This window comes from Oreochromis aureus, linkage group 10, assembly GCF_013358895.1.
Source record: "Oreochromis aureus strain Israel breed Guangdong linkage group 10, ZZ_aureus, whole genome shotgun sequence".
Taxonomy (NCBI): domain Eukaryota; kingdom Metazoa; phylum Chordata; class Actinopteri; order Cichliformes; family Cichlidae; genus Oreochromis; species Oreochromis aureus.
In genome coordinates, this window is record NC_052951.1 from 4,717,859 (window position 1) to 4,734,435 (window position 16,577).

Sequence of the window (16,577 nt, forward strand, 5' to 3'; positions counted from 1 at the left end):
AGAGAGAGAGAACAGAGGTAGGCAACAGCAGTCACAAGAGGGAGGGAGCAGTGAGAGGAGAGGGGATTACATCATTGCTGTAGGACCACTTTTCTGTTTGACTGCAGAGGGCTCTCTCTTTTCTTTGTGCCATATTCTTTCCTCTTATTCTCACCTCTTCCTTTTTTTATCTCTCTCTATCAACCCTCAACCACTCCCCCTATTTATGTCATTATTCTTTTTCATGTCTTATTTGGTTTAAATCTCTCTCCTCAACTGTCTGTGTCTTTCTCCCGAAGCGCTTGCCAGTGAATAACTTCCCCCAAAGCATCTTGTAGTGGGAACCAGCGTGTCGTGAGCGATAGGCTGTCTCAGAGCTATATTTAGAAACTTGACTGTGGTGCCAGTGGCAGTGCTCCTCTGGGCTCTTTGTTGCAGAATGACGGTCGGCCAGAGGTTTGGACTTTAGAGGACAACTACTGTAGTGCAAAGTTGTTTTGGTGACACGTCTCTTTTTCTCCCTCTCTCACCTGTGTTCTTTCCCACGCTCAGCCTCACTCGTCCTTCTCTTCATCGCTCTGCAGATAGCACTCCTCCCACTCACACCATCTCTCCTCCTTATCACCCAGTGCTTACTGTGAAGCTTTCCTCCCTGACCTCATTCAGACATTACACTATTCTAACCCCTTCACAATTCCAGATTGAATAAGTTTTGCGTCCCTTTCCCTCCATCAGTCGTCCTTTCTGTCCCAAAGAAACCAACGGGCTGAGCTTGTTCATCATAGCAAATCCCTATTATTTGAGAGTTAAAATTGAGAGGGGAAATCTGGAAGGATGTCTGCTAAAGTAGAGATGATCAAATAACCTTGAACTAATCCGAGCTGCTCTGAATGATTGAATGGGGGAGTTTACGTGTCACATGATGTCACAGGAATTTTTGATTTTGTCTGTAACTAACTGTGACTACAAATACATTTGAAAATCACAACGACTTTCATGTCACTTACTTAGTCATATTTAGGTAAGGTTTGACAATATTTATAATTACTGGATGAATTTGAATAAAAATGGTGTAAAGTGACAGCTTGTAAAACCTTGCTTTGGTTGCCAAACTGTTTCATAATTGATCGGAGTTGCCTTATAATACAATACTTTTTTATGTTTCTGTAACCACTGAAAAGAATATTGAAGCTCCATTCCTCATTCAGCCCAATAGAGGCTTCGAACTAACTGTTTAAATATAGGTTAGTATCAAAGTACCTGACCTCTGAGAAGTCAGGTACTTTTTTCACTCATTTTCAGCCCAGTCCTTGTAGCTGATCATTGTCAGAGAAATGTTTATTTGCTTGTTAAGCCACTTAACACTGACCTATGAATAATTTAAGGATGAAGAAGGCAACTAATTCAATAAATATATTAGTTTTCTGTCTACACATAACAACTTATCAAAGATCAAATTTTTAGGCACTTTGTTATGTAATCATGCATAATTTGTTCCTATATTTTCAGCTAAATCTACATGAAATGCCAAAGTTAAGACAATCATAAAATAGCATTAGTCCACCAAAAAGATGCTGTGTGGCGTGTCCTTAAAAACCTTAAGAAAGCTGCTCAAGTGAAGCACAAAGATAGTAACAGTCAATCTACAGCATAGGGACAGTGTCTGAAAATGTCATAAAAAAATCCACCAAGGACCTGACACATGCCCCGAGAGCTACATCTGAGCCTTTCGTTGAGCCAGCTACTGATACCTCATCAGAAACGGTCTCAGGAGAAGGGTTGCAGTCAAGAAGCCATTCTTAAGAAAGGGAAAGGCTGAGGTATGTCAAATTACATAAGAACTGCACCGAAAATCAGGAGCTTTCATGGTTTGGGGCTACATTTCAACTATATGCTGTAGCTGTAGCTTGTAAATAGTAAATAAGCAGAGGTAGATGCGATGGTAGTATGATTTTTCTCACCTTTGGAAGACATGGACCTAACATAGCATATTTCCCCAAATTCCTAAAATGTACCTTTAAGCATCAGTCAGTGTTATGAATAGCAAAGTCATCAACTACTTGTGATGGATGGATTAGCAAACAGACAGAATAGTAAACTTGTAATTTCCATGTACAGTCTGACATTTTGTCCAGCCTAATCAATTTCCATGGAGGATGAGATTTTGTGTAATTTAATCACTAGAAACCAATGCATCCATCTGAATCTAAAGTCATTTCAAGTCAACAGTGATGCCATCCCTACATGTAAGCTTTGACAGATTGGAACGAAGACAAATAAAGGCAGTTCGGCATGTTATTAGTATTAATATTGTGTAGTAGATGTGCCTCAGGGGAGCTGAAAACATCAAACAGCAGAAAATAGCAGATCATACTGACATTTATTTTGCAAACAATACGTTTTTAGGAAAAGAAAAGTGTTAGATTCTGAATAAAATGAAGGTGCAGAGGTGTTTGACATTAACCAGGATTCACCAGACCAGATGTTCTTCATATAAATAACTTGATTCATTTATTTACTATTTTATTTTGTCATATATTTCAATTATTATTATTTTCAATGATGATGAGCCCATATTCTGTGAACAGTGTCCTCTCTGTTTCTCTGCACATCTACTAGAACAACTAACAGGCATCACGCTGCCACAAAGTGATGGTTTAGCACCTGAGTCATTCTCTCTCTGTGTTTTTTTCACCAGATCCTGCCCGTGTGGTAAACATGCCATCAGTCATCTACGCAGCCATTGGTCTGCCTGGCTTCATTCGCTGTCCTGTAGATGCCAACCCCCCTGCAACTCTGGTTAAGTGGAAAAAAGATGGCCTCCCTCTGCGGATCGATAAGGTGAGCCGGCGCGTTGCTGCTTTGATTCCTCTCTTCCACTTTTCCTAACTTTAGACCAGAAATGAATGCTTAATTCCTGCTGTTGTGATTACATTTTTCACATTGATTGTTTTACTTTCAGTGCACTTCTCTGTTTCTTACTCAAGAGAAGAGATTTAGGATTTTTTAATTTGTATTTACTGACAACCATCACACTGGTAATCTGTCTACTCCTTATCCGCTGAGCACAATTTCTCCATCCTTAGTACCCTGGTTGGAGTCAAATGGAAGATGGGAGCATCCGTGTGGCAGAGGTGACAGAGGATTCTCTTGGCACCTATACCTGCATGCCTTACAATGCCCTGGGTTCCATGGGATGGTCGCCTCCTGCTCCCCTGGTGCTAAAGGTACATATATTTAGGCCACATGTGTGAATACTCAGCACATCCCTCTTCTGGTATTTAAAGGTTTACTGACAGGATTTACTGAAGTCTGAAAGGTGTGGATTTGTTTTCTCATTTGCAGACAGTTTACTGCATATTGCAACATTTTTTATTCATTTGAAATACAGGAACTTGTCAGAACACTGCAGATTAAATAAATAATATACATAAACCTTTCCACTCTTTCAACTTTTTTAACAACTGCAACATGATGTTAATTTGCCCAGTTCAAACAATCTCACCCTGAATACGAAGGGCACAGGCATCCAACTGTCTCCAGGATTAAATGCAACTTCATTGATGTGCAGTCTTCAGTGAAGACACCTGTTCTCAATTTCTTTCTGGGCAGGACCCTCCCAAATTCTCAGTGGTTCCTGGAGGGGTGTACAGGCAGGAGGCTGGAAGAGAACTGGTCATCCCCTGTGAAGCAGAGGGAGACCCTTTTCCCAACATCACATGGAGGAAGGTAAAACCCCTTGCACATCATACATCCTCCCTACATGTGCACAGCCTGTCCACTGAATCTCATGTGTAAGGCAGCTCATTAGTCTGTGCTTCTTGTTGTGTTATGTCACATTCACTATTTTCCACTGAGGAACCTTCATTTCTAAAATCACTGTCGTGGATGCTCCGATTTTAATTGCACTGTACTGTATGTCATTGTAGCATTTTTAATCACATTTTAATGATGTCTATAAAAAATGCAATCAGGGAACATATTAGATTCTCTCAATTGTTTTCTTAATCATGGGGTGTGTTTAATCCTGCTTACTGACTACTGTATGATTAGCTATTGTTTCTGTCTTCCATTTACTGAACACACATTTTATCATTTTGTATTGTTGCAGATGTCAGATGGTAGGTTGGGCTTTTTAGTAGCTGTTAAACTACTGGTTGTTGTTTTTTTTCTTTGAAGTGTACATTTTGTATGACACATGCCAATGCACTGTTTTCTTTATCTTTTGCATTGGCTGGCTCTATCTTTCCATGCTCCGGGTGGATTGCAGGTAGGGAAGCCCAGTAAAAGCAAGCACAATGTTCTGCCCCGAGGCAGCTTACAGTTGAAGTCACTCACAAAGGAGGACCATGGGGAGTGGGAGTGTGTCGCCACCAATGTTGCCACGAGCATCACTGCCAGCACGCACGTCCAAGTCATAGGTACCTGAATACATAAATGCACAAACACATATAGACATGTAGACACACACATACAAATGTCAAATTCTCTTTCTTTAGCAACCATAGTGTTAGCTGTTCACCAAGGCTTCTTTCCCCAGCAGCTTCTAATTTCTTACTGCCAAATTTTTAATTTTATGTTGCAGATTAAGATTAGTTGGCAATATTATAGCAACCCTGAAGGGAAAGACTAAGAATTGTTATTTAGAGCCAGAACTGACTAAATGCTAAGTTACTAGCTAACTGTAGCTAACTAGCTTAGAAAGTAGCATTTCGTTATGTGTTAGAGATTCTTGAACTGTTGGTTGAAATCTATAATTAATAACTAGAAAATGCATTTTCTGAAGAAACTGCTGTGTGAATGCTGATAGCTGAATGTTTTGAGCTGAAATGAAATATTTGCTGAATTTTAAGTTAAAAATGTTAAATGAGCTGAAAAATACAGAATTTTTCACCTGAAAACAAAAGTGCAGAACTGTTGAAAGCTGACATTCACACAGAGGAAGTTGGAAAGTAGCTGAACATGTTTAAAATGTACATTTGAAAAAGCTGACTAATGACAAAAGAAAATTCAGAGTCAGAAAACATCTGAATGAATATTAAAAATTCATATTATTTTAATCACTGAAAATTGATTGATTGATTGATTGATATACCTTTATTAGTCCCACAAGGGGGAAATTTCATTGGGGTCTTTTCTGCTGTTGAGATAAACTCCTGACTGAAAATACCAAGTATTTCAATGGGTCAGCTAGAAGGTTATCCCTCTACTTGGATCCACACAGTTTAAAAAGTTTAGATCTCTGAGCTTTGGAAGACACACTGTTGGAAAGAGAACAATGGTGGCTACGTTTTGAGCGTTAAATGATAGCTGTAGAGCAAACACTGTGCACACAGCAGCAGTTGAAACAGAAGTTTTTAAGATTGATCTTGGCAGAGTGACAGACAGAGCTCATTAAGCAGGCAGGTGTGAGCCTGGTTGCTATAGTGACTCCAGCCAGTGGTGCCACACACACACACACACACACACACACACACACAGACATGTGCCTCTCTTCTGCTGCTTCAAATAAACAGAAACGTGACCCTGAAACAAATGCTTCTGAAGAAAAAACTACAAGTTGTACAGACAAAATTCTTTCACCGTGAGCGCCAGTAATGTCCAGTCTACAGAATTCTCAGGTTTCATGCCTGTGGAGTTTATAATGTGGACGTGGTGGCAGTGTAAAAACAGCCTGTACTTCTGATTTTCAGACAAAATTTGGGAGCCATTTTAACATTGGACTCTATGGAAGAGTTGCAGAGAGGAGGCTGTGCATTGGTGACATTTATGAAAAAACCATAACATCCACTACAATAACAATAACATTGGATGAAAGAGGGCAACGATGGCTACATTTTGAGCCTAGAAGATGATCCAACCCAACAGCCAGTGTCTACAAGCCAAGTACGGAGCAGTTTCTCCACTGGAGTGCAAAGTCCACCTAGTGTGATGAAAGTATCAATGGTTGATCAATCTGCTTTAACTAGCAACAAACTTGCATCAAAAAGAAAGCAATCTGAAGTTGAGGATCGACTTGATGACAAAAGAAGCTTCTCCACAGCAAAGAAGCAACGGCGTTTCTCTAAAGAGAGACCCTGCAGTCACACTGAAATGAGCAAGACACAGCAGAGGGTACCTAACATATGGGTCACCGGCTCAAGTTACATAAAGCGAGGAGAATGGGCAGCACGCCACACGTTTGGAGAAAACTTTGGACTTGATGCCAGTGTTCATTGGTCTGGAAAAACAGGGATGCGCTGGGATGGCGTCCTTCTTCGTTTTAATGCAGAGTTGATGTCCAGAAAGAGTCCACCTGATATTTTGGTCATTCATGCAGGCGGCGACGACTTGGGACTCATATGCGCCCAGGAACTTTCCTCTGCAATGACTAAAGACTTGACTGAACTGCATGCAAGGATCCCCTCCATGACAATCCTATATTCCTGCATCAACGAACGCCAAGTGTGGAGGTACAGAAATCCAAAGTACATGATGGACATGGGTGAAAAAACTGTAAACTCAGTCATGAGAAAGGCAGTTCATTCCTTTGGAGGCTTCATCATTGAACATCCCTCCGTGAGATATTATGATGAAACCCTATTCGGAAAGGACGGAATTCACTTCAACAAGAAGGGAAATGATGTGTTTCTCACCAACATCCGCTGTGCCATCAAGAAGATCCTGTAGAACCTGTCTCACAGAAAATAGACTTGAGAAAACGCACGACCTCTGGCATCACCCCTGGCTAAAATAAACCTGTCTCACACAGACAAGCACACTTGGGCTGGGTCAGGAGCTCCATCAAAACTGTCTTTATTTGATTACTTTAATGCAGTCAAATAAAAATGTGAATGCGAAATTGAAGATTCTCCCATTGAAATACATGGTAAATTTTTGTTGAATAAAGTTGAATAATTTAAAAAATATGAAAGTTAAAAATGAGAAAAATACAAGCAATAATGTCCTAAAGAAGAGGAATCTAATGGTGGTTGTATGGTTTTTCCAAGTTGAACGGTGTTGAAGGAGATAGATGCCGAAACGTACGGAATATGTAAAATGGAATAATAAAGATTAAAAGAACAATACTGTGAATGCTTATCAGTATTCACACTAATTAAAAGTGACCTTTAGTCATGCTGTTGTGCATTTTTAACAAGTAAGGAAGCAGTATTAGATTCCAGTTTACAAGTGGACATGAAACACTAAATGTAAGGCTAACTGACACCATGGAGGCCTACTCTAAAAAAAAAAAAACTGTCACAGATTTTAGACTCTCCGTGAACCTAGATTTTAAAATGAAATGTCTTAGGTTGGAGTTTTTAGATCATGTCTAGCACCATATTGTGCCAGTACAGAATGCAATATCACTGGGTTGCTGCTAACAGTCCTAGTTTAGTTTGTGTTAGCTAGCTAGCGACAAATCAATAACTCAGTGGAAAACAAGGAAGGCTCAAGTATAACAAGTAAACAATGCAAACAGTGCAAAAAAATAAAAATAAAAATACACTGAGCCATTTTACTGGTATTATTTCCTATGCAGGTAAAATTTTACATTACTGGACCCAACTCAGCTCACAATAAGTCTGTTTGACAGGTAAAATAAATGTAGGGTACCACAGCAGGGCAACTCGGTGACTAATGTGCCCTTTTAAAAATTGCTTTCCCTCTCTGCAGGCACAAGCCCCCACGCCCCCACCAATGTCCATGTGGCTGCGTACTCCACTTTGGCCAATGTGTCTTGGGAAGCAGGATATGATGGAGGTTTCCAGCAGACATTCTCAGTCTGGTATGGCCATGTGTGAGTCATCCCAGCATGCTTTGCTTCCTGCTTTTTCTTCTTCCAATGTGTCCTCTGTTATTTCTGAAAATGTCTTTTCTAGGGTTGTGTTCAGAACAGTTGTGAAAACATAGAGATGGAAAATACATGGAGTTCCAGTGTCTGTGAGTTTTCATCTCTGCTCTTGGAATTTTCTTGAGGAACGCAATAAAAACAATAACAAAATATACCGCAACTAAACTGAACTCAACCCAGACTTCTCTGTTCTGCTGCTGCTGCTGCTGCTGCTTTGCCACTGCTTGACTAGGGAAAAGGCTTGGGTTAAAAATATGTCTTCAGTCTCACAAGATTTTAGCCATGGCAGGTACTGTTACATTTTGAATCACAATATTTTCTTCTCTTATATTCTTATATTTTCTTACATCTGAAATGTCCAAAATGTATAATGCAGTACAAAGTGAGTTGATGATGTGCTGCCAATCCTGGGTTGTTAAAGTCTACATATTAAAGTCTGTGGTGTTTAAACTTCTTCAGGGAACATGTGGTACTATTTTAACCCAGGTCTGCAAGGGAACCATTTGCATTTTGGATGATCGATGTGAACACTATGTGTAGTTATTAGATGTCAAAGAAACTCCGGTAGATTGAAGTAGATTTTTTTTTTAAATCCAGTACTATCCGGTTGTTCAGTCTGACGTCACTAGCCGTGTCTGGGCCTAAACTCTGCTGCAGGTCCATATATCAAATGATCACTGTGGCATTACTGAGAGTTAAAACACTGTCTAAAGTCTTTCATCTTTAATAAAATGATCAGCGTTCTTCTCTACCAGGTGTAACAATTGAGTTTAACATCCAGGCATCCATGAAAACGGAATTTATGACATTTAACGGCGTTAGAAGTTAGCAGGAAGTTAGCTCGCTAGCTTCTATCTAAATACAATATAGCATGTCCTGACTGCAGGGGTTTAGAAACAAATTCAAACGTACAGCTCTGCTATCACTTCCAACATAAATGAAGACAGAAAACTAAACAGCAGTGATGTTTGTAGGGTTACTGAAGTTTGGCTAGCTGGTATATAATGATGTGCTACGTGACCGCTAGCGACACAGCTATGTTAGCATAATATAAACAAGCTAACTTTTTTTCCACTCGATAAAAGTTAACGTGAGTGTTCTCGGTGGTCAGGAACAAATGTAATCGCATGGCAGGATGCTGTAAACGGACCAAACTTCAGCCAGGAGAACAACTGAGATAATCCATCCACAATACGAGGTTAGTCATTCATATACTGCTGCATGGGCTGTGCTGTAGTTACATCGTAAGGTTTTAAAAACTGAGCTTAAATAAATGATTAGCGGTAATAAAAGCCGAGGGAGGTCAACGGTGATCACGGACTGTTTTTAGGAGCTTTTTGAGATTAAATAGAAGAAAATACAAAACATTAAACATGTTAACAACACAAAAGCCATATTAAACGCAGACTACTTTAGGCCCGGAAGTAGGATTCGTCGCGTCATCACTGAACAACCGGATAGAGTATTAATAGCTCAGCTGAATATGAGGTACGGTGCTTACTTAAGCAAAGGCACACTTTACTGACAACAAAATGTACTGAAAACATAATGACAAAAAATTGATACAGACAAAAGAATTCACTCTGGTAGTTGCTCAAGATGCATCTCTACTTTATGAAGTTCAGTTATTGTCAAACTAGAGACGCACGTAAGAGACGAATGTCACGAGGTAAATCAAAGGGATCAAGACAAGATGAATGAGAAATGTGAGAAGAAATAAAAAAATAAGTAAACAAATCTATTTTGAGCTTTAGATGTACTCTTTGACCACAGTGAATGTCTAAAATATACAGACTATTCACAGAATGCTGCAGCATTTCAAATCCCCATAAATGAATGGAAGTTGCTAAAGCTAGTGTGAGAGCAGAGCACCAGTGGTACATATGTACTGTCGAGGTCCACATAAATAGGAGAATAGATGACACAGACAAGAAACTTTACACATTTTGTTGTAACTTGTACGGTACATGTGAACTTAGCCATGTTAAACAAACTAAATGAATGAAAATCAAAATGTTCAAAATATCATAAGGCGCACCGGATTATAAGGCGCACTGACGATGAACAGATCTGTTTTCATACATAAGGCGCACCGGATTATAAAGCAGATTAAGCGAAACAAAACAGTCAGCTAAGTCAAACTTTACTCAACTCATTCTTCTGGCTTCCTCTACTTCCGTATCATTGATTCATTAATTTTGAATTCTCTCGCAGCTGCTCTATTCCCATGTTGTTGCAGTATATTAATGATTAACCTGGTATTGTGGATGGATTATCTCAGTTGTTCTCCTGACTGAAGTTTGGTCCGTTTACAGCATCCTGCCATGCGATTGCATTTGTCCCTAACCATCGGGAACCCTCACGTTAACTTTTATCGAGTGGAAAAAAGTTAGCATTCATCCTCCAGCTTCAGTTTGTTATGCTTACATAGCTGTGTCACTAGCGATCACGTAGCACAACATAATATACCAGCTAGTCCAACTTCAGTAACCCTACAAACGTCACTGTCGTTTAGTTTTCTGTCTTCATTTATGTTGGAAGTGATAGCAGAGCTGTACGTTTGAATTTTTTCAGAAATCTCTCAGTCAGAACATGCTATATCATGTTTAGGTGGAAACTAGCGAGCTAACTTCCTGCTAACTTCTAACTCCGTTAAACTGACTAAATTCTGTTTTCGTGAATGCCTGGATGTTAAACTTAATTGTTACACCTGGTAAATCAGAAACACTGATAATTTTTTTAAAGGTGAAAGAATTTAGACAGTTTTTAACTCTCAGTAATGCCGCAGTGTTCGTTTGACTTTGGACCTGAAGCAGACAGAGTTTTGGACCCAGATTACTCCGCAAGGCTCCTGACTACGGTAGTCGTAATGCTCCGACAATCCATCAAGAGGTGCGGCTTCGTAGCTTACCAAAGTCATACTAAAACATTTTTTGACAGATTCTTGAGCGCCGTGTACAACATAAAATTGGTTCAAGGTCAGTAAGCACAACCAGAATTCATACATAAGGCACACCGGATTTTAAGGTGCACTGTCAATTTTTGAGACAATTAAAGGATTTTAAGTGCGGAAAATACGGTACTCTGGTGCGTCTAAATGCTGAAGACACAACAATATAATTCTACAGGAAATGTAATAACATTTATCATTGTCCTGTATGTGATCCACACAAAAAAGATCTATCTTTGCCATCCTTTAAAACTAAAAATTGATACACCAACAATTTTAGAATGTTGTTTGTTGCACCACTTAAATAGTGAAAGACATAAAGCGAACATCAGATATAGTGCTGCTGCCAAAAGCTAGCCTTATTTATCTGAGTAGCAGTGGTGCCCTCTCCAGTTCTATGGTTCTAGTTTAAACGCTTCTATATCAAACTATTACCTGAAAATTATGATTTCATTTAAATGTCTAAATTGAAAGAATAGTTTGTTAAACAGGTTAATTGGTTTAATTAGAGAAATGCACCTATAAGACTGGTCATTCCCTAAAATGAAGACTATAAGTCACTGTCAGGAGTTTTCCTGTCCGGCAGGACTCGATGAGGCTTTCCTGTGGGGTCACACAAAAGTGTTGTGTCCCATCCGGCTCGAAGGACCAAGAAATGTCAGGAGTTTTCCTGTTTTGCAACTCAGGTCAGAATAAAAACGCTCAGACAGGTTTAACGTGTACACGGGTGAGACTCAGGGAGACTCGCACCCTGCAGTAAATGGTAAATGGCCTGTATTTATATAGCGCTTTACTAGTCCCTAAGGACCCCAAAACGCTTTACATATCCAGACATCCACCCATTCACACACACATTCACACACTGGTGATGGCAAGCTACATTGTAGCCACAGCCACCCTGGGGCGCACTGACAGAGGCGAGGCTGCCGAACACTGGCGCCACCGGGCCCTCTGACCACCACCAGTAGGCAACGGGTGAAGTGTCTTGCCCAAGGACACAACGACCGAGATTGTCCAAGCTGGGGCTCGAACCGGCAACCTTCCGATTACAAGGCGAACTCCCAACTCTTGAGCCACGATCGCCAGTAAAAAAAAACAGTCTTTTTATTCACCGAGCACATATAGGAAGAGATACAGGAAGAGATAAAATAGACCCGTGCAGGCTTCCTGTGGAGCACAGAGTGTAAGTTCCCCATTTAGGAGTCTGCACAGAGTGTGACTTACTGAAAGAGCAAACACATTTAGATAAAGAAACGTACTTTTAAGCATAACATAATAAAAATCCCAAAATCCTAAAAAATCTCTTAACAGTCACCTATCAGCTTTTCACCAGTTTCACAAAAACTACTCAAGATATATAGCAATTCAGTGAGTGATTTAGGCAAAATTCAGGAAAGGTCTCCTGGTCTTTTTATAGTAATGCACCATGTCTTTGATATTATTGTCTGGAGGATGAGATAGTATCTTTATCTGGCAGTTTAGCAAGACTGTATTATGTGTTCAGCTTTTGAGTCTCTTCTGCTGGCACATGTAAAATCACTTCAAAGAAAAAAACTGTAACATTCAGCTGTGCTTTTTATAGACAAAGTCAATATCACATGAAGTCTCTAATTAGGTGAGTGCAATTTAGAATAATCCCTCTTAAGCAATTTTCCAGTCATTACACACAAGTTTGGGAGCATATTCACTGAAAAACAAATAAGACAGCCAAGGAAAAAGAAGTGCTTTATTCCATATTCCATACAACCAGCTCTAATTTGAAGGGATTCCTCATATGTGTGGATTTCTATATAGCACAGTGTTTACAACATTAAACACGAGAATACTACTTGTACTTGCCACAGATCACACAATATGCAAGTAAAGATTATTAGGGATCATTAGCTTAAGCATCAGCAGTATTGCTGGTGTGAAATTCATTTGATATTTACGATGCCGTGTTCACATCCACAGGATCAGGATCGAGTATATTAAGCCCCACATGCTTTCCGCAACCCATCATACTTTAGTAACACAGTGATGAGACCAGAGAGCAGCACAGATATAAAAACAAGGAGGCAGCTGCTTCAATTAATGTTAATTAATCTTCATACTGACAACAAGCATCAGATCCCTCTATACTTCTGCTGTCATTTAAAAGGGCCTTTAAACCTTTCCACTACAGCTGATACACTTACTGATTGTTTAAAACACTTTGGGATACTAGTATAGATCCAAACATCAGCACAGTGATGCTTCTCAAAACGCTAAGTGAACATAGTTTTGCTGCATTCATGCAAGTCTAAACCCTGCCATACAAAGAGGGAAGTTGTTTAAATAAGATCTGGAAATGAAACATTTTTTTTGTGGGCTCACTTACAGTGCTGTGATATTTCCTCCTTTCCCCTTGTCATACCTATGTGTTTAAGATCATCAAACTAATTTTAATATTAGGCAAAGATAACCTGAGTAAATACAAAATGCAGTTTTTCTGTAAACGGCTGATGTGGCGGGTCACGTGGACACCCAAGCTTGTGAATGTCATAACTCGAAAACAAAGTAATGTAGGAGTTTCAGTTTAAGTGGATCTACATAAAATCTCATAGGAAACCATGACCTTTGAGAAAGAAGTGACTTAGGATTTTGTCACTTTCGTCAAATTGATACCAAAAATCTTGGATGAGTTCGAATCTCAGTGACTTTGACCTCAAGGTTAGGTTTCACAGGTCAAGTTTTCTGAAAATCTTATGAAAGCAATAACTTGAGAACAAGGAAAAGTAGGATCTTTAAAATTGATACCATATGTGCACCTACTAGGGGGCTAGGAGGAGGAGTACCACTGGCTGCCGCAAGTATTTTTTTAAATATGATTTCATTTATTAAGGGAAAAAAATGATTGTTCAATTGATGTCCTTCCTGGATCACCTCTCCCAACAAACCGTCTCTATGGATGCGCCAAACGAAGTAATGGAAAAATACATCTGTTATTTACTGGCATCATCTGTGCCTCATTCTATCCCCTTGGATGTGGATTTTTCTTCTAAGCGGCCATATGACTGACTCCCGTCACGTAGCGTTCTATGGTTCCATGGTCTGCCATTTTGGATCCCTCACTGGTCAAGGAGTTCCATCAAAAGTATTCCAAAAACACAGTATGTCTCTAAGAGGCTCCTATTAAGCAGGCGGTGTTACAGCTAAGTAGCCGGCGTGTTGTAGTGTGGACCCAAAAGCAGACGCACGCAATCTAAGAAAAAGCGAGCCATTATTGAGGAAGATGAAACACATGATAAAACATAAACAGATCAAGAACTAACAAAACCTGGACTGGGAGTAACTAAAACATGAAACCTGAAAATGCTGAAAACATGAACCACGGAGACGTGAGGAGGTAAACCGATGACTTCACAATGAACAAAGGGAGACAGAAGACATAAATACACAGAACGGTAACAAGGGAAGTGGAAACACATGGGAAACACAGCTGACACAAATGAACATAACTCCACAGGGGAAGCAAAACTACACACACTGAACATGGAACACAAGACTGTCAAAATAAAACAGGAAACATAGCGAGACATAGTCTGTGACAACACGAGCGAGGGATCGAGGGATAGAGTGGGACTTGACAGAGGGAGCGAAACATGGATACACATGACAGACAGGGGAGACATGGAACAAAACACAGGAAGGAAAACATGTAGACAGGAAGGGGAGACGAGACATGTCTACCAGACAACATGGAAACAAATATAACTAAACATAGCAGCAAATACAAAGATAAACTCAATACTAAATAATAGAAAACTAAAAAATTACAACACAAAGAAACCATAACCCCAAAAGCTGGGTCAAATGACCTAGAACCATGACAGACGGTATTGGCACGGTCCCCTGGTGCTCCTGTGCCGGTGTGCATTTCTGTCTGTTTCTTCTCCTTTGTTTTTTTTCGCTCTCCCTGTCTCCTTTCAGTGTGTGCGTGGGTTTACTCTGTTTGTTTCAGAGGCAGGATTCCTCTGGGTTTTCTCACCCTCCTGGTTTTTCACACCTGGAAGTTGTTGCCAATCAACCCACCTGTGTGGAACCCATCTGATACTTAAGGCTGCAAAAATTCCTCAATTGATGCTAGATTGTTGGAGTTACTGAAGTAGGTCTGTGAAGGTTCTCAGTCATCCAGGTCATCTGAAGTTACTGAAGTAGCATTGTCTGGCTTCTGTGTGTTCACTGTGTTTGATTGGAATGGCTGACTTAGAACAAACCCAGCTTTGCTCTGTGCACTCTTTCAGTCTCGAGAAACCTTAAGAGAAAGAATCTGGAAGTGAGTCATCTGTAAAATTAGAGAGAGAGGATTAAGTGGAATATCTCCCTGCCAGACTGCCCATTCCACTCTGACAATAACATGCTCCATGTTTGCTATAAATCTGCTAAACTTTTGCTTCAGTGTCTCACATCTGAGTGTGAGCCTTGACATACTGCAAATATTTAATTGCAATTCAATTGAATTCAGTTTTATTTAGATATCGCCAAATCACAACAACAGTTACCTTAAGGCACTTCATATTGTAAGGTAAAGACCCTACAACAATACAGAGAAAATCCCAACAAACTGATGACTCCCTATGAACAAGCGCTTTGTCATTAGTGGGAAGGAAAAACTCCAGCAAAACCAGGCTCAAGAAGGCGCGGCCATGTGCCGCGACCAGATGAGTTCTTGCTACCAAGGAAAGACACAAGCAGTTATTAGGTTAAGGGGGCAATTACTTTTAATTTAGGGCCTGGTAGGTTTGGATAGCATTTCTCCTCAATAAAGTAATCATTTTAAAATAGCGTTTTGTATTTACTCAGGTTATCCTTGTCTAATATTAAAATTTGCTCAGTGATCTGAAATGTGTAAGGCCCAATACAGACGTCTGCAGGAAAGGTTTGTAGCATAACATATGTAAGTGGCTGTTGTCATTACCAGCATTTATGCTTATGTCTGGTGCATTAGGTGTTAATTGCCTTGTGGACCCCACCCTTTGTTTTTTAAGGGAATATATATATATGTAATATAGGTCTCTCAGGTTTTTCCACCTCTTTGTACATCCCCTCATGTCATTTCCGTCAGCTTCAGCAAGCACCTCCAAACATTTGTCATTTGAGATGATGATTGTTATTATGTAGCTTTGTAAGGGGCTACTAGCCCCGCTATGTAGGGGTGAAGAGGCGCACAGGCTGCCCTGAACGACTAAAGGGTGGTAGGATCTGAGTCCGTGACCCCCCCTAGTACAGTTGACCCTGGTACTTACTTCTGTCAGAATGATTTTAGCTGTCTGGCTGCTACAGGCACAGAAGAGGGGCTCCAGGATGAAATCTTGAGAAACGATGCCTGCCTGGAGTATACTATACTATCAGACATAAACACAGCCTAGTCTACCTTCCCTCTGATTTTCTGTAACCCGACCAGATAGCCAGGGTGCCCCTACTCCAAGGCAACTTGGGTTAGACAAAACAAGAAACGGTCTCTTCCAAGCAATGTTAAACTTTAATTTGCTCAGATGGCCCTTTGAACTTTACCATTCATCAGTTAAGATGGGCCCTGAAAATCATGGATGGCAAGAAACAAAAATGCAAAAGAAATAAAAAGAAATCAGGTTCAATGAATGAAACAGGCAATTGTGACCCCACTGTTGTAAAACCCTGGGTTTACACTAGCCACAGACGGGGATCCAAAAATCACAAAACAAATAAAATTATGAAATTAAACAAAGAAATTCTCTTCTCTAGAATGATTAACACTGTATCCCAAACATAACACAATTTACAATGTTCACAGAGTAATAGTCCCAGCTCCTG

General features: G+C 40.0%; 1 protein-coding gene across 1 annotated transcript in view; it reads left to right on the plus strand.

The window, feature by feature from the left end:
* igsf9bb (immunoglobulin superfamily, member 9Bb) overlaps window positions 1–16,577 on the plus strand; it is a 141,844-nt gene that overhangs the window by 72,708 nt on the left and 52,559 nt on the right. Inside the window, exons 8-12 of the mRNA XM_039617960.1 lie at window positions 2,678–2,820; window positions 3,066–3,206; window positions 3,592–3,708; window positions 4,250–4,400; window positions 7,636–7,747. Of these exons, the coding sequence (XP_039473894.1) occupies window positions 2,678–2,820; window positions 3,066–3,206; window positions 3,592–3,708; window positions 4,250–4,400; window positions 7,636–7,747 (664 nt within the window). The remainder of the gene's footprint in view (window positions 1–2,677; window positions 2,821–3,065; window positions 3,207–3,591; window positions 3,709–4,249; window positions 4,401–7,635; window positions 7,748–16,577) is intronic.